The sequence below is a fragment of the Nicotiana sylvestris genome, chromosome 9 (genome assembly GCF_000393655.2).
Source record: "Nicotiana sylvestris chromosome 9, ASM39365v2, whole genome shotgun sequence".
NCBI classification, from domain to species: domain Eukaryota; kingdom Viridiplantae; phylum Streptophyta; class Magnoliopsida; order Solanales; family Solanaceae; genus Nicotiana; species Nicotiana sylvestris.
In genome coordinates this window covers 85727895-85748768 of record NC_091065.1, presented here as the reverse complement: position 1 = coordinate 85748768, position 20874 = coordinate 85727895, and the positions used below count along the sequence as shown (strand labels likewise).

The 20874-nt window shown below is 34.1% G+C and overlaps 2 protein-coding genes across 3 annotated transcripts; one reads left to right on the top strand and one right to left on the bottom strand.

Moving 5' to 3' along the window:
• Positions 1-7252: 7252 nt before the first annotated feature.
• Positions 7253-20658, bottom strand: LOC104245950 (uncharacterized). Of its 2 annotated transcripts, none has more exons than XM_070156119.1 (3): positions 20295-20658; positions 18076-19140; positions 7253-7528 (listed from the first exon to the last, which is right to left on the bottom strand). In XM_070156119.1, exons 1-2 carry the CDS (start codon positions 20574-20576, stop codon positions 18076-18078), a joined length of 1347 nt encoding a protein of 448 aa, XP_070012220.1. In that variant the 5' UTR covers positions 20577-20658; the 3' UTR covers positions 7253-7528. The 2 variants fall into 2 exon arrangements, with proteins under 2 accessions (XP_070012220.1, XP_009799965.1); XM_009801663.2 differs by lacking the exon at positions 7253-7528 and adding an exon at positions 17530-17969 and having other exon boundaries at positions 20295-20657.
• Positions 10745-14740, top strand: LOC138877871 (uncharacterized). Its single transcript, XM_070157515.1, has 2 exons — positions 10745-10827; positions 14140-14740. The coding sequence occupies exons 1-2, from the start codon at positions 10745-10747 to the stop codon at positions 14738-14740; spliced, it is 684 nt and encodes a 227-aa protein (XP_070013616.1).
• Positions 20659-20874: the final 216 nt, after the last annotated feature.

The following is a 20874-nucleotide window of genomic DNA, read 5'->3' as shown; positions in this document are numbered from 1 at the left end:
TTACACTTACTATACAACTCATATACATGTGCTAGCTATGATGTAGTACATGTGTATACATGTGCTACACAACTTGTATTACACCTACTATACAATTCATATACATGTGCTAGCTATGATGTAGTACATGTGTATACATGTGCTAGACAACTTGTATGTCAACACATATAAATATTTAATGTAATTAATTTATAAATGTTTCTTAAACTTTTTCACAATTTTATCTTTTAATGTATTATTTCAAGCTTGGACTTAACATTCTTGATTGGTCCAATAAGTTTTTTAGCTCATAAATGTAGCAACTCAAATAAAGTTCAAATTAATACTAATGCCAACAAAATAAATTTAATTCAACACTAAAAATGACAATAGTGTTGGATATCTATTTTTAGTTTTGCATTGGTTTATAATGAAAATGAATAACTTAGTTTATCTTTTTCTTTAGTGCTTAGTTATATAATTAATAGTACTTATTAGATGTACTTATTTTAGCATGACTTATATGGTACTTTTAGATTGTGTTCATTTTTATTGTGGCTTATTAATTAGAAATATTTGTTATATGCGATTTTATTATCGTTATTATCTATGACTCATCTCATATTATTCTGTTATTTTCTTGAAAAATACATTATATAGTTGTATCCTACTAGGACTAAAGAAATATTTGGAGCACAAGTTACATATTTTGTGCTATGAAGACTTTATTGGAAAAAAACCCGAAAACCCGAAAAAACCTGAGAAAAAACAAGATTGGAAAACTCAACTTTGTTGGTTTGATTTTGTTTACAGATTTAAAAATCCGACATCATTGATTTAGTTTGGTAATTAAAAAATCCGAACCAACCCGACCTATTTACACCCCTACCTGTAGTGTATCTGGATGAAGCCCAGCTCGTAAATCCCATTCATTTTACCGTCTGGCCATCTGCAAGTAACAGCAAAAGTAAATCTATGACTAGGGCATATGATTTTAACATAGTTCTCAGGAATCAAAAGTTTAGCGCTAAGGGCAGCAAAGGTAATCTAAAGTCCAGGTCTTAGGCAGATGGAAAGAAATCACCTAGAATTTTCTCACTCCGCTGGGATTTGAGTTAGAGACCTCATGGTTCTCCTCCCACTTCATTGACTTATAGGCACACCCTTGGTTGTTGTAACACTCCTCAAATCTATAAAAATTTTAAGACACGCTAAATATAGAATATAATTTTTATAATCTTAAATTATACTTTTAATACGGATTTAAACCCTTGTGATTGATTGTTGAGTTACTTCTCTATGTATAAATAATTGGATATATAATTAGGAAAAATATTAATAATTTTAATATTATTAATTATTAAAAGTAGATATTACTAAACACTAGTTAAGTAAAAAAAAAGGGCAAATAAGAAAAGAGAGCACGTGAAAGGCCTTAGCCCATAAGGGTTGTGGAAGGCAAAAGGATTTAAAAAAAAGGGTTTACACAAAGAAACAGAACAAGTGTCTCTTCATGCACGAAATACAGAATCGTGAAATAGAGCCTTGCTGCTCAGTACTCACGCAGCAACAAGAAGTTCTAGGTTTCTTTACAAATCACTAACTCTTGAACTCAGGTTGTAAGCACGTGATTTTTGCCCTATGAAAGAATTACTCCCAAAAAATTCAAAATAAAACGATTTTCCTTGTATAATTCAAAATGCATATTTCTATTAATTTAAACAAATAAACATGCACAGACAAAAATACAAATAATTATACAAAAATACCACAAAAATTCAAAAATTGCACACCAAGAAAAATCGTTTTATTTTAAATTTTTTGGAAGTAATTCTTTCATAGGGCAAAAATCACGTGCTTACAACCTGAGTTCAAGAGTTAGTGATTTGTAAAGAAACCTAGAACTTCTTGTTGCTGCGTGAGTACTGAGCAGCAAGGCTCTATTTCACGATTCTGTATTTCGTGCATGAAGAGACACTTGTTCTGTTTCTTTGTGTAAACCCTTTTTTTAAATCCTTTTGCCTTCCACAGCCCTTATGGGCTAAGGCCTTTCACGTGCTCTCTTTTCTTATTTGCCCTTTTTTTTTACTTAACTAGTGTTTAGTAATATTTTTTCCAATTAAAGGACAATCGAAACGGGATTTATTTATTTATTTCAGAGTCGCCACTTGGGAGATTTAGGGTGTCCCAAGTCACCAATTTTAATCCTGAATCGAGGAAAAGAATGACTCTGTATTACAGTCCGCGAACCAGAAATCCGGATAAGGAATTCTGTTAACCAGGGAGAAGGTGTTAGGCATTCCCGAGTTCCGTGGTTCTAGCACGGTCGCTCAACTATCATATTCGGCTTGTTTATCTGATTTTATACAATTATGAGCTCATGTGCAAATTTTAAAAAAAAAAACTTGGCAATCTAATTTTAATCCTAGACCATTTACATGCTGAAATTAACCAATAGTATTTAGCTAAACAATATTCCTACAAGTTCCGAAACGGTCTATTCGTTTAATGAACTAAGTGTTGAATATTTAAGAATAGTCTAAATCAGTTACATGCTTTTGAGACATGATAATCATCCAACAATAATGAATTAATTAGACAGAGTTACTACACCATTTATTTATTTATTAGGCAATACCTAGATAGTTCGTCTGCTAAGATATCGTCAGATGTTCCACTATATATATTAAGCAGCTACATGATTTTGATTAGAGTAAGCTAGATAATTTATATATACAAATAAAATTCAGAATATAATAAAAATAAATTCAGAACTTCAACTTTTCATTTTGTATTCATGCTTCATGTTTCAGTTTACAATAATCAACGTGTCAGTTGTGTACCTGATATTGGAAGCAAAAGAAAAGTGAGATCAGCAGAAATTCAGTAGCATACAACAACAGCAACACCCAGCAACGAGAAACCAGTGACAGATTTTAAAATCAAGATAAAAATCCAGAAACACCGACAACAATCAACGGACAGAAGCCAAGGGAATCTTTTCAGATTTGAAAGACTAATTAATGTTCAACCCTTAATTTCTGAATTCGTATATCAGAATATTTAAATTGTATATCAGGTGTATATTACTCTCTCTTTTAATTTCCAGAATGCTTTTATTTGTATTTTTTGGAAGTCTTAATATTTTCGGAATTTTTCTCTCTCTTAAATATTCAGTTCCCTTTTTTTCTCTCTCTATCTTCTTTTTTTTGTCTTTTTTCTTCTCCCCTAAAATTTGATCAAGTCTCTCTATTTATCTTCCATCTCAAACCCTTTAATCAATTAATCAAATAATAAAACAACCACTTTCTCTTACCAAACTCACTACTACATAAAAAATACAATTATTATTTATTTAAACAACTTTTCTTGAGCCACGCAATCCCACTATGTCTTGTTCCCCATTTTTGATTAAACAAGTACATTATTCCCCACCATTATGTCTTGTCCCCCATTACTGATTATTTTAATATTATTTTAATTTTAATGGACAGAGCACTCAAAATAAATAATTGTTCAGAATTTTAATTCCAAAAATACCCCTATGACCTTACTGAAATTACCATTTTGACCCTGAAAACACTGTAATTTACCAATCTACCCCGTCAGCTATAACAAGTTCAACTAATCAATTCTAACCAAAATATAGCAGCTATAACCAATTCCTAATCAGATTTTATGAACAAACTCAAACTATATGATGAACAACAAAGAAACAACTGGAATTATTTTGATTGAACAATCTTTAAACAACAAATCTACTTTCAGATTCAACAACAATAACAAATAAGTATATTCAAATCATGAGCTCAAATTCAAATTAAACTTTAAACAAAATAAATAAACAGATTCGAACTCTAAACTCAAATAATCAATTGATCTTCAAATTAAATCCAACAAAATACAACAAAGATACATGATTCAATCTAAATCAAAAAATTAAAAACCAAAACATAAACTCACCTTAAATCACTGAATTAAAAACGAACTTCAAACAAAATGAACACGAATTAAATCTACAACAAACATGACGAACACGAATTTGAATTCGTCATGTTGAACACGAATTTGAATTCGTCATGTTTGTTGTAGATTTAATTCGTGTTCATTTTGTTTGAAGTTCGTTTTTTAATTCAGTGATTTAATGTGAGTTTATGTTTTGGTTTTTAATTTTTTGATTTAGATTGAATCATGTATCTTTGTTGTATTTTGTTGGATTTAATTTGAAGATCAATTGATTATTTGAGTTTAGAGTTCGAATCTGTTTATTTATTTTGTTTAAAGTTTAATTTGAATTTGAGCTCATGATTTGAATATACTTATTTGTTATTGTTGTTGAATCTGAAAGTAGATTTGTTGTTTAAAGATTGTTCAATCAAAATAATTCCAGTTGTTTCTTTGTTTCATCATATAGTTTGAGTTTGTTCATAAAATTTGATTAGGAATTGGTTATAGCTGCTATATTTTGGTTAGAATTGATTAGTTGAACTTGTTATAGCTGACGGGGTAGATTGGTAAATTACAGTGTTTTCAGGGTCAAAATGGTAATTTCAGTAAGGTCAGAGGGGTATTTTTGGAATTAAAATTCTGAAAAATTATTTATTTTGAGTGCTCTGTCCATTAAGATTAAAATAATATTAAAATAATCAATAATAGGGGACAAGACATAATGGTGGGGAATAATGTACTTGTTTAATAAAAAATGGGGAACAAGACATAGTGGGATTGCGGTGCTCAAGAAAAGTTGTTTAAATAAATAATAATTATATTTTTTATGTAGTAGTGGGTTTCGTAAGAGAAAGTGATTGTTTTATTATTTGATTAATTGATTAAAGGGTTTGGGTGGAAGATAAATAGATAGACTTGATCAGATTTTAGGGGAGAAGAAAAAAGACAAAAAAAAGAAGATAGAGAGAGAAAAAAAGGGAGCTGAATATTTAAGAGAGAGAAAAATTCCGAAAATATTAAGACTTCCAAAAAATACAAATAAAAGCATTCTGGAAATTAAAAGAGAGAGTAATATACACCTGATATACAATTTAAATATTCTGATATACGGATTCAGAAATTAAGGGTTAAACATTAATTAGTCTTTCAAATCTGAAAAGATTCCCTTGGCTTCTGTCCGTTGATTGTTGTCGGTGTTTCTGGATTTTTATCTTGATTTTAAAATCTGTCACTGGTTTCTCGTTGCTGGTTGTTACTGGTTGCTGGGTGTTGCTGTTGTTGTATGCTACTGAATTTCTGCTGATCTCACTTTTCTTTTGCTTCCAATATCAGGTACACAACTGACACGTTGATTATTGTAAACTGAAACATGAAGCATGAATACGAAATGAAAAGTTGAAGTTCTGAATTTATTTTGATTATATTCTGAATTTTATTTGTATATAAAAATTATCTAGCTTACTCTAATCAAAATCATATAGCTGCTTAATATATATAGTGGAACATCTGACGATATCTTAGCAGACGAACTATCTAGGTATTGCCCAATAAATAAATAAATGGTGTAGTAACTCTGTCTAATTAATTCATTATTGTTGGATGATTATCATGTCTCAAAAGCATGTTAACTGATTTAGACTATTCTTAAATATTCAACACTTAGTTCATTAAACGAATAGACCGTTTCGGAACTTGTAGGAATATTGTTTAGCTAAATACTATTGGTTAATTTCAGCATGTAAATGGTCTAGGATTAAAATTAGATTGCCAAGTTTTTTTTTTAATTTGACAAACTGTGAACATACCTAGTATAATGTAATTAGGTAGTAACATGTGAATAAGATGGCCCAGGTTTAGTTTATGTCATACACGTTGAGCCTGGGCCCGCATTGGCAACGGACTGCCTTGCTTGCATCATTTTCAGATTTTATGAATCATATTCGAAACCCAACTATATTAACTCAAGTATGTAAACAAATTAAGACCTTTTCTCTTTCATTTTGTAGAGACAAATTTAATAGAAAAAATGTAGGCATTTTAGGATTGTCCTTAAAAAATAAGAATGAGATGAGCCTCGTCGAATAAAAAATACAAAATTGCGGGGCCCTCGGTAAATATTTGTTTTAAAATTGCTTAGACTTCGGGATGGACCGTTTAGCAAAATTTCACGGCCTTACCCAGAAATAATAATAATACACTAATCGCTTTAGGCACGTATTTTAATAATCTTACCTTCTTAAATTCGGGTGTGCATTTCATGCGACCCAAATCCAAATCCAAGGCGGATGAACCCAAAATATCCTATTCGAGGGAAGATGAACCCAAAATATCCTATTCGAGGGCGGATGAACCCAAAATATCCTGTTCGAGGGCGGATGAACCCAAAATATCCTGTTCGAGGGCGGATGAACCCAAAATATCCTGTTCGAGGGCGTATGAACCCAAAATATCCTGCTCGAGGGCGTATGAACCCAAAATATCCTATTCGAGGGCGTATGAACCCAAAATATCCTATTCGAGGGCGGATGAACCCAAAATATCCTATTCGAGGGCGGATGAACCCAAAATATCCTATTCGAGGGCGGATGAACCCAAAATATCCTATTCGAGGGCGGATGAACCCAAAATATCCTATTCGAGGGCGGATGAACCCAAAATATCCTATTCGAGGGCGGATGAACCCAAAATATCTTATTCGAGGGCGGATGAACCCAAAATATCCTATTCGAGGGCGGATAGGTTATAGCTGCTATATTTTGGTTAGAATTGATTAATTGAACTTGTTATAGCTGACGGTGTAGATTGGTAAATTATAGTGTTTTCAGGGTCAAAATGGTAATTTCAGTAAGGTTAGAGGGGTATTTTTGAAATTAAAGTTCTGAACAATTATTTATTTTGAGTGCTATGTCCATTAAGATTAAAATAATATTAAAATAATCAATAATGGGGGACAAGACATAATGGTGGGGAATAATGTACTTGTTTAATAAAAAATGGGAAACAAGACATAGTGGAATTGCGGTGCTCAAGAAAAGTTGTTTAAATAAATAATAATTGTATTTTTTATGTAGTAGTGGGTTTCGTAAGAGAAAGTGATTGTTTTATTATTTGATTAACTGATTAAAGGGTTTGGGATGGAAGATAAATAGAGAGACTTGATCAGATTTTAGGGGAGAAGAAAAAAAACAAAAAAAGAAGATAGAGAGTGAAAAAAAGGGAGCTAAATATTTAAGAGAGAGAAAAATTCCGAAAATATTAAGACTTCCAAAAAATACAAATAAAAGTATTCTGGAAATTAAAAGAGAGAGTAATATACACCTGATATACAATTTAAATATTCTGATATACGGATTCAGAAATTAAGGGTTGAACATTAATTAGTCTTTCAAATCTGAAAAGATTCCCTTGGCTTCTGTCCGTTGATTGTTGTCGGTGTTTCTGGATTTTTATCTTGATTTTAAAATCTGTCACTGGTTTCTCGTTGCTGGTTGTTACTGGTTGCTGGGTGTTGTTGTTGTTGTATGCTACTGAATTTCTGCTGATCTCACTTTTCTTTTGCTTCCAATATCAGGTACACAACTGACATGTTGATTATTGTAAACTGAAACATGAAGCATGAATACGAAATGAAAAGTTGAAGTTCTGAATTTATTTTGATTATATTCTGAATTTTATTTGTATATATAAATTATCTAGCTTACTCTAATCAAAATCATATAGCTGCTTAATATATATAGTGGAACATCTGACGATATCTTAGCAGACGAACTATCTAGGTATTGCCTAATAAATAAATAAATGGTGTAGTAACTTTGTCTAATTAATTCATTATTGTTGGATGATTATCATGTCTCAAAAGCATGTTAACTGATTTAGACTATTCTTAAATATTCAACACTTAGTTCAACACTTAGTTTAACTCAAGTATGTAAATAAATTAAGACCTTTTCTCTTTCATTTTGTAGAGACAAATTTAATAGAAAAAATATAGGCATTTTAGGATTGTCCTTAAAAAATAAGAATGAGATGAGCCTCGCCGAATAAAAAATACAAAATTGCGGGGCCCTCGGTAAATATTTATTTTAAAATTGCTTAGACTTCGGGATGGACCGTTTAGCAAAATTTCACGGCCTTACCCAGAAATAATAATAATACGCTAATCGCTTTAGGCACGCATTTTAATAATCTTACCTTCTTAAATTCGGGTGTGCATTTCATGCGACCCAAATCCAAATCCCATAACATTGAATAAAAATATGTTCCGGAGTGCGGGTGCATTTCATGCGACGCAATCCAAAGACATGTTTTTAAACGATATTCACATTCTTTTAAAATATAATAATAAAAGCGGTAAAGAGTTAAAATTTGCACATGAGCTCTAAATTGTATAAAATCAGATAAACAAGCCGAATATGACAGTTGAGCGACCGTGCTAGAACCACGGAACTCGGGAATGCCTAACACCTTCTCCCGGGTTAACAAAATTCCTTATCCGGATTTCTGGTTCGCGGACTGTAATACAGAGTCATTCTTTTCCTCGATTCGGGATTAAAATTGGTGACTTGGGACACCCTAAATCTCCCAAGTGGCGACTCTGAAATAAATAAACAAATCCCTTTTCGATTGTCCTTTAATTGGAAAAAACTCCTTCACCCCTCGCAGGGACGAAAAAAGGAGGTGTGACACAGGTATATAAAATTCCCTATTGTCAATTATTCTATAATGGTAGTAGGTAAGAATTGAATAGCTAATTTTTTCTCTGTATCAACAGTAAATCCCAGGTTTAGGTGTGAAACTTTGAAATTAATTAAAATGCACTGGTTGTTGTAGAATCAATTATTTGACAGGTATAAATTGGACCGGGGTCTACGTATTGGCTCAAGAAGTATTGAGGTGAGTTGATACAACCCTTTACTAAAGTGGTTTAACTGACAAAAGCACGCATACAAGATGTATGATGAATTGCTTAAAAGAGTTTATATTTACTTAATTGGAACGAGGAGTACCTATTAACTTAGAATTATTCTAGCAAAAGTTTCGATGATTTATTATGATATATATGCATAAATTTTCATATTTTTGTGTTATCATTATATGCTATTTTCATGTTGAAAATTTATGAAGAAGCAAGAATCTTTAGAAATACTTTTAGATGTTTATTTCATTCTTATTCCATGCTTTACATTTAAGGATACCAGCATGAGCATGTACATGATGCTCCAAAAAGAAAAGATTTAGACTTGAAAAGTAAGAAGAAGTTTTAGAAAAAAAAAAGATTTTTGGGAGTATCCTTTATTCTGAGAAGGGGTCATCGCCCAGGCCGAGGGTCCTGACCAAGGCATTAACTTCCTGAAACTACTTGTGCCAAAGTAGGGAGCACACGAGCCGAGGATCTCGTTGTTGAGAATTTACTTAGCCATGCTAAGGCATGATACATGAGCGTTGAGAACCATGAAGCGAGTGGCACTTCGTGGATTGGGCCTATTCGATCGGGTTGGGATCGAACCTGTGCCAATCACACGGTGACTGAGACAGAATTAAGTCAGGATAGTTGGAACTCCCAAAGTATAAAGCGAAGTATTTTTTTAAGAAAGAAAAAGAAAAGAATTTCTTTTAGAATATTCATAAACTGCTATTATGCAATTATTTTAGAATTGTTCTTATAAGCTTTATATTTTACATACATTTAGAACCTTTACCCGTAATGTACATGTTATTAAAGTTTTGCCCCTTGTTGTTGAGACTCACTGAGTACAATGGATGGTACTGACATTCTCTTTTAGGAACCTACGTTGGTCTACAGTACAACGTAGGAACCGGATTTGCAGGCGAGCAGGCTACGAGTTAGGATTTCCTTCTCTCCTATGCTATTGGTGAGCTCCGCTTTTGTTCGTGGAGTATTCCTTAGAGTCATTTTTATTTAGTTATTTCTTTGTTTACTTAGAGAATTGGCCAGGAAATCTCATGTCCTGAGCAGTGCATCAGTTTATTAGTAGAGGTTTCATAGACATAGTTGTTGGGTTAAGATTCAGATGTGTTTTTTATAATAACTTAGCAGTAATTCAGTAGTACTACGAATAAAATTTTGGAGTTGATTTATTTAAATATTTAAATTAATCAAAAGTATTTGGTTAGAGTATTGCCTTGTTGCATATAAAGTTTGGAGTTATAATAGATTTGATAAGTATAGAGGGGTCGCTCGATCATGTTTAGTGATCGAGTGTCGGTCCCGGCTTTTTTAGAAAATGGGTCGTGACAAACTTGGTATCAGAGCCTCAGGTTTATGGAGTCCTAGGGGTCTATGAAGTCGTGTCTAGTAGAATCTCACTTATGGGTATGTTGTGCACCATACTTATATTTGGGAGGTTGCATGACATATTAGGAAAATTTCCTTTCTTTGAATCTTAGATCGTGCGTTAAAGCCTAAAGTGAGAATTTAGTTCCCACTTCTGCTAATCTCTTGAATGATTGGTATACTCGATGTGATTACAGAGTGCAAGGTTCAATACACAAGTAATAACATCAGTTGCTTGAGGTATAATTAAGTTAAGGAGATGTCCACTAAACCTCGAAATGAGAATTACATGAAAGACATGCGACCAAGAAGGAGGTTATTGTAACCCTTATATTTTCAGTTAAATGATAAGGACAAGTTGTAGAGGAATATGAGTTGACGACATCATCGAATATTGAAATTAAGAATTGTACCAGGACTCGGGAGGAGTTGATAATAGTGAAAGTAATGTGGAAATACTCGGAAAAAAAAAACAAACATATCCCCAAGTTAAAGTTCTAGTTAAGTGTTATTTGTAATGCCATGGGTAGTCACTATGACGGTACCATGGAATGGATCAAACAAGATAGACCAGTAAATGAAAAGGTTAAGAGCCAACCAGAAAGGTTCGTATCTCAAATTTCTACTTTGGAACCTCGAGAATGAATAAGGTTCAATTGGTCAAGGATATGCAAAATAGACAATATGCAATGAGTACCTTACGACTTATAGAAATAAGTTATGATAGGAACAGTAATAGACACGATTATGAGTTTGATCAGTAGTGAGGAGGAAAAAAAGGAGCATACCAGATAGTGCAATCTTAAGATTTAGGCGGGATTGAACAGACTTGATCAGTCCACTAAGTCGTAATCACAACCACTAGAATTTTTATACTATTAGATCGGGTCACTCATGTCCAAACTAGAATCAATCTATAGTCCACTATATGATGCAAAGGCGACGACTTGCATAATACTACAGTCTGTCAGCGACATGATAAAGTAAGGCCCTCGAGGTGAGATCGTAGAAAACTGTCTTCTTAGTCCACTACAATGATGTATGAAAAAACATGGTTTTCCAGGCTTATGGGCTCCATGTATAATTAGAAAAGTAGTATTTTTAAAGGCCCACAGTCATAAGATATGTATTAGATAAGCTCTTCCCAGCTCATGCCTCATGTTTGAAAAATGTCCAAGATGTAATGAACTTCAGGACATGTGAATAGGGTATAAATGGCAAGAGTCCAACATACAAATAATTTGACTTCGAGATGAATATCTTCAAATGCTCAGTAAGTATATATCATATGAGAAAGTGTGCATTAAATGAAAGATAGTTTATTCCACATATATTTATAGATTCGTGTGGAGATATGCATGTTTTCCGAATAAGCCTCATTCGCTCATGCCTATTCAAGCATGAATTCAAGAGGATAAGCATTGGAGAGCCATGACAAATAGATCGATAAGAAGAGAATGGAACAAGTGAATATCTGTCTATTGTAAGAAGATTAGTAATTGATGCATAGTAATATGACTAGCACCTGGGAGTTGTCTTGTTGTTTAGACGATGGATATTGAGTTCGTACGACGGTAAAAATTGGATTTTTTACTTACAGGCTACAATGTTGAGGGAATACGTTACGCGATGACTTAGTGGAAAGATGAAGTTGAAATGCGTGTTTATAACTGAATACCCAACAACCCTCGAAAGAGATTTGAATGCTTATACATGTGGGTATCATGATCTTATTGGACCTTAGTACTCAGGTGGTTAAATGTCATAATCTGACAGGTTAAGTGGGATTTAAGGGTGAAAACCAAGATAAGCTTGGATGTATATATGGCAGCTACAGAAATAATAAAAAGTTATTTGAAGGGACTAATTAAATGTAGCGAGCCAATAATGAATAAATTGAGTATGTAATAAATTGACGGTGTAGAACCAAGTCTCGAGTGTCAAATGTGACTCTTATAACATCTCTGATGACTTCAAAAGAAAAAAAAGGGACAAACGTTGTGCGATGAATCAAACTGAGTTCCTCTAGAAATGACCCGATCTCTGTTTCCAGTTTAAGTTTTATATAAAGGTTTGCTGCTGCGATTAGTTACAGTTTCCAATAGGTGCTTAAGAAATTGATATGTTATGGATACCTTTTAATTCTTTGTATTCTATATTTCATAGTCATATCACTATGAACTATAATTACACACAATTCAATACAAGATCAATTGCTAAAAACAGGCAATAATTATTTGGCCTCATTACCATCGAATGGATTTGTACCTACTATTGTCTTCCTCACATAGTTAAGGTGATAAAAATGTGAGAGGGAGGTTGAGATCTAAATAGCCGAGGGTCGTTTCTTCCCTGGTGAGATATGAGAGGTGATATCTCCACTTCTTTATGAGACAATGTTGTACGGTTACCTTGGTATCAGAATAAAAAGTTAGTATAAAGTGGTTGAGTGATGAGGTAGAAAGAAGTAGAGGAATTATCTTTCTTGCACGTATTAGTGGAGTGTAAAAGAATATTAAAAGACAAGCAATTTTGCTTGAGATGAGTATTTCCTACTAACTCTTTAATACAAGCAACTTCCGAGGACTTAAAAGGAACTCTAAAGCTTAGTTGGATTCATACCCTCGCATTAACTTGTTAATTCATAGCAAAGGTAATTACAGAAAGTTAGAGCAGCCTCAATTTTTTAGTTTAACCAAGTTTATGGAGATCAAAAACTAAAAAAAAATGGTAATCTTGTAGGAGAAGATTTGTTAATCTAAGATAAGTTTCGTTTTCTGAAGCTGACTATTCTATTCATTGATTAAGACATATACAATGATTTTACCCATTTAACAAAAAAAAAAAGCCAAGTTTATTGAATGATGGATTAAAGCGCGCAATTCAAAATTATCAACAGTCTCATACAAATAAAAAGGCATCAAAAACATGATTCTAGAGCAAGAAACCTTGGGGTTTTGAAATTATCTCCAGGAAAGGGTGTCGGAAAACTTAGGAATAAAGGAAAATCTAGCTTGAGCGAGGTTTATTGGGTCATATGAAATTATTAGAGATATTAGGAAGTAGTATAACTTGCTTGCTCTAAGAGTTGCCTTTCGTACATCCAGTCTTCTATATCTCCATGTTGAGGAAGTATGTATACGACTCAAGTCATGTAATTCCTTCTCAAAATGTACGAGTTGATGAGACGCTATCCTATGAAGAGGTTCTAGTTGCTATACTTGATAGACACGTTTAGACATTACAAATCAAAAATGTTGATTCAGTAAAGGTATTATAGCAAAATCGTTCGACTAAAGGAACCTGAACAAACTATGGAGAAATACCCTTTTTTTTTCATTCCACGAGTATATAATTTATTTATTCTTCGAGTGATGGAATGTAGCTAGGTGCACATATGTTCAAAGTGGTGAGATGATGACATCTGATATTGTATAGTGGAAGTATCATGTTGATGTGTTCTTCTAGATAGAGTAGTTGGATGTGCAACTGTTGTTATTGTGTGGTTATGACAAGTTAAAAATTTGACTTAATAGCAGAAGCAGTGGAAACTCTATCGAAATTTTTAATAATTTAACTGTTGCGGTCTAAAGAGAAAAGTGAAAACGGAATAGGACTAAGATCACTCATAGACTCAACGATATCTATGACACAACATTCAAGGACGAATGTTCCTAAGCGGGAAGAATGTAAAGTCCCATAAGTTTCAAGGCTTAAAATTTGAGCACCGCTTTCCATCCATAGACCGATGGCCAGGCAGAAAGGACCATTCAGACTCTCGAATATGTGCTGCGAGCATGTGTTATAGACTTTGGAGGTAATTGGGATGATCACTTTCCACTCATAAAATTTGCTTACAATAACAACTATCAAGGCGACATTGGTATGAATCCTTATGAAACGTTGTATGGGTGAAGATGTAGGTCTCCAGTGGGTTGGTTTGAATCAGCAGAGGTGTCGTTGATCGGTCCAGAGTTTGTTTGTGAGGCCTTAGAGAAAGTTCAGTTAATCAGAGAAAGGCTGAAAACGGCTCAGAGTCGTCAGAAGTCCTATTCTGGCAAGAGGCATCGTGACTTAAAGTTCATGGTTGGTGACAAAGTATTTTTGAAAATTTCACCAATGAAAGGAGTTATGAGGTTTGGTAAGAAAGAGAAACTTAGTCCTAGATTTATCGGACCTTATGAGATTATAAATAATAAGGGGAACGTGGCTTATAAGCTAGCGTTACCCGTTGAATTGTTCTCTGTTCATCCTGTTTTTCATGTGTCTATGCTTAGAAAGTACATTCATGATGAGTCACATATAATACTTGCTGATACCATAACAATTAAAGAAGGCTTAACTTATGAAGAGGTACCTATAGAAATTCTCGATAGGCAAGTAAGAAAGTTGAGAACAAAAGATTTAGCATCGGTAAAAGTTTTGTGGAGTAATCATGATTCAAAAGAGGCTACGTGGGATGTCAAGGAAGATATGAGAAAGAAATATCCATATTTATTTGAGGAAAAAGGTATGTGAACCTAAGTTTGGTTTGACATTTGTATTTCATTTATTAAATACAAGTTAGCAAGTGTTTCTGTCCTTCCTAGATTATACTTAGTTGTTGTAGTAATTTAGTTTATGCCGTAGTATATATAATTCATTAAAGTGATTTACTTGTTCTAAAGTTGTTGTTCTTTAGATTCATGTTAGTTATTGTGGTACCTCCTTGCCAGAGTGTGAGTAATTAATTTATGAGCTGCGTATGACGCCTATGAATGGCCTGTTATGGTATATTTGGTTGTTGATGTAGTTGTGGTATTTGTGACTGGGATAATTTTTTTGGATAGTCCAATTTACAAGGAAAACTCTGCCGAAATTTTTGAAAATTTAGGGAGTTCACCAAAATTTTGAGTCATTTGGAAGCATGAGTAGTGCTAAGAAAACTTAAGAGGTTCAATGACCTAAGAGATGATTGTTAGCTTAAGAATAAGGTCCTAGCAACATTCGAGGACGAATGTTTTTAAGGAGGAAAGATTGTAACACTCCTCAAATCTATAAAAGTTTCAAGACACGCTAAATATAGAATATAATTTTTATAATCTTAAATTATACTTCTAATACGGATTTAAACCCTTGTGATTGATTGTTGAGTTACTTCTCTATGTATAAATAATTGGATATACAATTAGGGAAAATATTAATAATTTTAATATTATTAATTATTAAAAGTAGATATAACTAAACACTAGTTAAGTAAAAAAAAATAAGGGCAAATAAGAAAAGAGAGCACATGAAAGGCCTTAGCCCATAAGGGCTGTGGAAGGAAAAAGGATTTAAAAAAAGGGTTTACACAAAGAAACAGAACAAGTGTCTCTTCATGCACGAAATACAGAATCGTGAAATAGAGCCTTGTTGCTCAGTACTCACGCAGGCAACAGGAAGTTCTAGGTTTCTTTACAAATCACTAATTCTTGAACTCAGGTATATAAAATTTCCTATTGTCAATTATTCTATAGTGGTAGTAGGTAAGAATTGAATAGCTAATTCTTTCTCTGTATCAACAGTAAATCCCAGGTTTAGGTGTGAAACTTTGAAATTAATTAAAATGCACTGGTTGTTGTAGAATCAATTGTTTGACAGGTATAAATTGGACTGGGGTCTACGTATTGGCTCAAGGAGTATTGAGGTGAGTTGATACAACCCTTTACTAAAGTGGTTTAACTCACAAAAGCACGCATACAAGATGTTTGATGAATTGCTTAAAAGAGTTTATATTTACTTAATTAGAACGAGGAGTACCTATTAACTTAGAATTATTCTCGCAAAAGTTTCGATGATTTATTATGATATATATGCATAAATTTTCAGATTTTTGTGTTATTCTTATATGCTATTTTCATGTTGAAAATTTATGAAGAAGCAAGAATCCTTAGAAATACTTTTAGATGTTTATTTCATTCTTATTCCATGCTTTACATTTAAGGATACCAGCATGAGCATGTACATGATGTTCCAAAAAGAAAAGATTTAGACTTGAAAAGTAAGAAGAAGTTTTAGAAAGAAAAGATTTTTGGGAGTATCCTTTATTCTGAGAAGGGGTCATCGCCCAGGCCGAGGGTCCTGACCAAGGCGTTGACTTCCTGAAACTACTTGTGCCAAAGTAGGGAGCACACGAGCCGAGGGTCTCGTTGCTGAGAATTTACTTAACCATGCTAAGGTATGATACATGAGCGCTGAGAACCATGAAGCGAGTGGCACCTCGTGGATTGGGCCTATTCGATCAGGTTGGCATCGAACCCGTGTCGATCACACGGTGACTGAGACAGAATTAAGTCATGATAGTTGGAACTCCCAAAGTATAATACGAAGTATTTTTTTAAGAAAGAAAAAGAAAAGAATTTCTTTTAGAATATTCATAAACTGCTATTATGCAATTATTTTAGAATTGTTCTTATAAGCTTTATATTTTACATACATTTAGAACATTTGCCCGTAATGTACATGTTATTAAAGTTTTGCCCCTTGTTGTTGAGACTCACTGAGTACAATGGATGGTATTGACGTTCTCTTTTGGGAACCTACGTTGGTCTGCGGTACAACGTAGGAACCGGATTTGCAGGTGAGCAGGCTACGAGTTAGGACTTCCTTCTCTCCTAGTGCTATTGGTGAGCTCCGCTTTTGTTCGTGGAGTATTCCTTAGAGTCATTTTTATTTAGCTATTTCTTTGTTTACTTAGAGAACTGGCCAGGAAATCTCATATCCTGAACAGTGCATCAGTTTATTAGTAGAGGTTTAGTTGTTGGGTTAAGATTCATATGTTTTTTTTTATAATAACTTAGCAGTAATTTAGTAGTTACTATGAATAAAATTTTGGAGTTGATTTATTTAAATATTTAAATTAATCAAAAGTATTTGGTTAGAGTATTGCCTTGTTGCATATAAAGTTTGGAGTTATAATAGATTTGATAAGTATAGAGGGTTCGCTCGGTCATGTTTAGTGATCGAGTGCCGGTCGCGGCTTGTTCAGAAAATGGGTCGTGACAGTTGCTTTGCAAGATTATGTTCTTTCAGCAGTCATTCTTAAGCAAGGTGCACAGTTGCAGCGATTAGTTCTTTCTGCCTGGGGCACATTGAGGAGGAGCGGATGTAGCTTAGAGGGTATAGGTTCACTGAACGCAGTAGTTTTTGCCTAAATCCTGTATATTCATTAAAATATCTGCTAAATACCTACAATATTTGACCGGGAACTCAGTTAATTAACTATAGATAACTGTAGGAAACCAAAAACTTCAAATCCATTGAGCCATTGCCCCTTGACACACAACTGGGTTGTTGCAGAAGTTCCAAAGACAAAGTTATTTGTTGCCATAGAAAGTGAGTCATTACAACCATTTCAAATACCTAGTAAATTCATACTCTAAGAAAACGTTTAATTTAACTTTACCCAAAATCACATCTAACAGGATATGCCTCATTTTAGTTCCTCTGATGTACCTCAATGGAAAATGAATTCCTAACCGCAAAAGTGCACGTCACTTCTATACCTAGCATTGTCTTTGAGACAGGGACTTGAAATTATGGATTTTCACCTCATATACGGTTAGACCACAAGAGTAAGCGTGATTCCAAGACATTTTTGTGTCTCAAATCATTAAACTTTCCTATTTTGTGAACACATCATTAAACTGCCCTACGGTGTAAATGTCAGTTTAACATTGTCCAGCCAGATGGCACCTCTGGGCATATAAAGATACCCACAGAAAGCCTGAATCCAAGATAAATAGAAACACGCTATTAAATACTGAAATTATTTGTCTGTATGCAAGAATGTAGATAGAAAAAGAGTGAGCAAAAGAAGTATTACTACTCACCTATCTGTTGGGCTGTAAACCTTTACCACCATAGTATTGTTTCGTTGTTTCACGGGAAAATTCTGCAAATGTCATCCCATCTTTCAGCCTCGACAAAAGTGGCGGAACAATTTTTTGAATTTCGTGACTTATTTCCTCTGGTGCCTGCCTAGGCTGTTCAATTCCCTCAATACGTATTCCCCACTGCTGACTATTAAAATTTAAATTCTCAAGAGGGTAATCCAAAAGAGAGAATTGTTTGCTCCACGCTGGCTGCAAGAAGACAACAAATGTCTCCCTGCTCAACTTTTCAATCTTTGGTGGTCTACAAACACAATGAAGTGTTGCTCGTAGCTTCCCCTTAGATAATATATCAGCTGCTTCTCCAACCTGCAGAATGAGACTCTCCAAAGGTGCCTTTACCATGAAGACCTGATTCTTTTTGGGATCAAATATTTGAAGATATGTGTGACCACAGGGCGAAGGGAACTCATGCTCAGAAGAAACGGGTGAACCAGTATTTACAGCAGCTGGCGTTTCTTGGTGAGAGGACAACAGAAACATGGGAACTGTTAAGAGAGTGAAAATACCATAATCATAATGCCACTGCTGCCATAGACCATAGTCATTTGACTGGTCTTTCGATAAGTCAGTCCCTTGTTGTTTCGTACTTGCTTGCTCATTCTTATTGAATTTTCCATTTCTTGATTTAACATATCCGTTTCTTTTTGCAGCTTCTCTAATAATATCATTGTCAACAGCGGAATGGTAATGGATTACACGCCCTTTAGCTGTGCCGGACTCTAGTAAGCTCTGTTGTAGCTCTTGGCCCCCAATGCCCTTATCACATATTTGTGCAAGACGAAGCCCTAGGTCCATCATGCAGTATCCTAGCTCCTTAAAGGTGCATCCTAGTTTCTTAAACTCATCCTGATTAACAACTTCATCATCCCGATTTTCAACATCTAGATCATCAACCCGACCATCACTTATTTCAAAGCATTGCTCATATTTCAATTGCATGGAAAAAGACGAGACATTTCTATTGGGGTTCTTCAATGAAACATCACTTCCCAGACTGTGTTCCTGTTGCTCAATAATAACAATAAGAGTATAAGTAATAGAGCAATCTTCTTTTGATAAGCAATAGGGCAAATTATGCAACCAGGCTCTACCATCCTAAGTTGCGCGGACTCTTAATTTTGGTGCCGTCCCCGTCCCGGTACGAGACGGGGATGGGAGCGGGAGCGGGAGCGGGAGCGGGATACGTTCCGGATTCGGTTAACTAACTTCGAACACTTTGACCGGAGTCCATCGACAAATTTGGGAGAAATATTGAGACTTTGATTTCTCAAAATAAAAAATAAAACAGATTTTGGAGAATGAAAGAATAATGTCCATCTTGGAGAATGAAAGATTGAAACAATATTCATGTAAGTTTTTCACAGAGTATCTCTCAAAATTTACAATATTTTATAGCTCTACCTTTTACTAGCCGAATCCCCGCACCCGTATCCATATCCGGATCCGCACCCCCGAATCTTAAAAATTAGATTTTGCCAAATCCGATACTCGGATCCGTCTCCGTATAGGATACTCGCACCTGAGTCCGAGCAACTTAGCTACCATCAATGTTCTTTTCAAGAGAAAATCTTAGAGCTTTGCAAGTTGCATAAATTTTACAATGCACAGTCAGATTTCAAAAAATAATAATATTTCAAACTATTATGATTTCCTCACTCAATCAGTAAAACTAGCAAAACTATTAAGGATACATTGATGAATACGCCCAAATTAAAGTGGGCTAAAGCATTGAACACCAGATACTGATGCCTCGATCTCAAACTAGTTATCAATAAATATACATAACCACCCCAGGTAGTTCAAGCATAGTTAAAAAAATCCTTCTTTAAAGCAAACTCAGGATTCTCTTTTAGAACTTCTCTAAATGTTACAACCAACTCGTTTTATTTGGGCACATTTCATTTATATAAATAATTTGTCTTCTGCCATGAATTAAGGGTTCACTAATTAGACTTTTTTAATCAAACCAAAAGACTCATCGCAAACACCTAAAACTAGCAGCAGTGTAATAACTAAACCTTTAATCTCAATTAGTTACTATATATTCTTTTAATTTTCATTGCATTATGTTATTAGCTAATACGCATTTTGAATATTAGACATGAAGAAGGAAGTTAAAGGGAAAAAGATAAATGAAAGCTGGGAGAGAGGTGGACCTTAAGAAGGCGTCTGCGATCTTCGTTATTGAGAAGAGAGAGTTTTCGAGCCAAAGGAAGAAGAGTTCGACGAAGATTGGAAGCTTCTGGAACGCCGGTGATGGCCAGAAGTCCAGGTCCCTCTGGTCCTAGGTTTTCCATAACACTTGTGGTGATTGATTCAAGCCGCTGAATTTCTTCACAAGATTCTGCTGCTGATAAAGCTATCTCTGATGACAGTTTCTTCAAATCAGAGTAGTGAAGCTCGTACAGTTCGACTACCTCTCCCTCCATCTCTTTCATTGTGGGTTTGCTATCGCAGTCTTGCAATTTCGAAGTCTTAACATTTATATATATATATAGTCGACCTAGAGTGAAGACCGTTTGGTACAAACTTACAATAGCGGACGGACTTTTGCCAAAGGTTAAATATTTTTATTAAGTTAAATACTCTACTAACTGACCAAAAGAGTAGTAGTACTAGTTTCGAGCAACAAGTTGTATATGAAGAAGATAAGCATTAAGCTAAATTCATTAATTAAAGGTTATTAGAATCGACTTTTACTAATAAGCTAAAAGAAATAACAAAAATTATGACTTG

What these genes read in the sequence shown, in the direction of transcription:
- LOC138877871 (XM_070157515.1), top strand. Translation starts at nt 10,745, where the DNA reads ATGGGTAGTCACTATGACGGTACCATGGAATGGATCAAACAAGATAGA. An exon ending in GTTAAGAGCCAACCAGAAAG is followed by an intron (nt 10,828 to 14,139) that starts GTTCGTATCTCA and finishes GTATGGGTGAAG; the next exon opens with ATGTAGGTCTCCAGTGGGTT.
- LOC104245950 (XM_070156119.1), bottom strand. Translation starts at nt 20,576, where the DNA reads ATGAAAGAGATGGAGGGAGAGGTAGTCGAACTGTACGAGCTTCACTAC. An exon ending in ATCGCAGACGCCTTCTTAAG is followed by an intron (nt 19,141 to 20,294) that starts GTCCACCTCTCT and finishes ATTGAGCAACAG; the next exon opens with GAACACAGTCTGGGAAGTGA.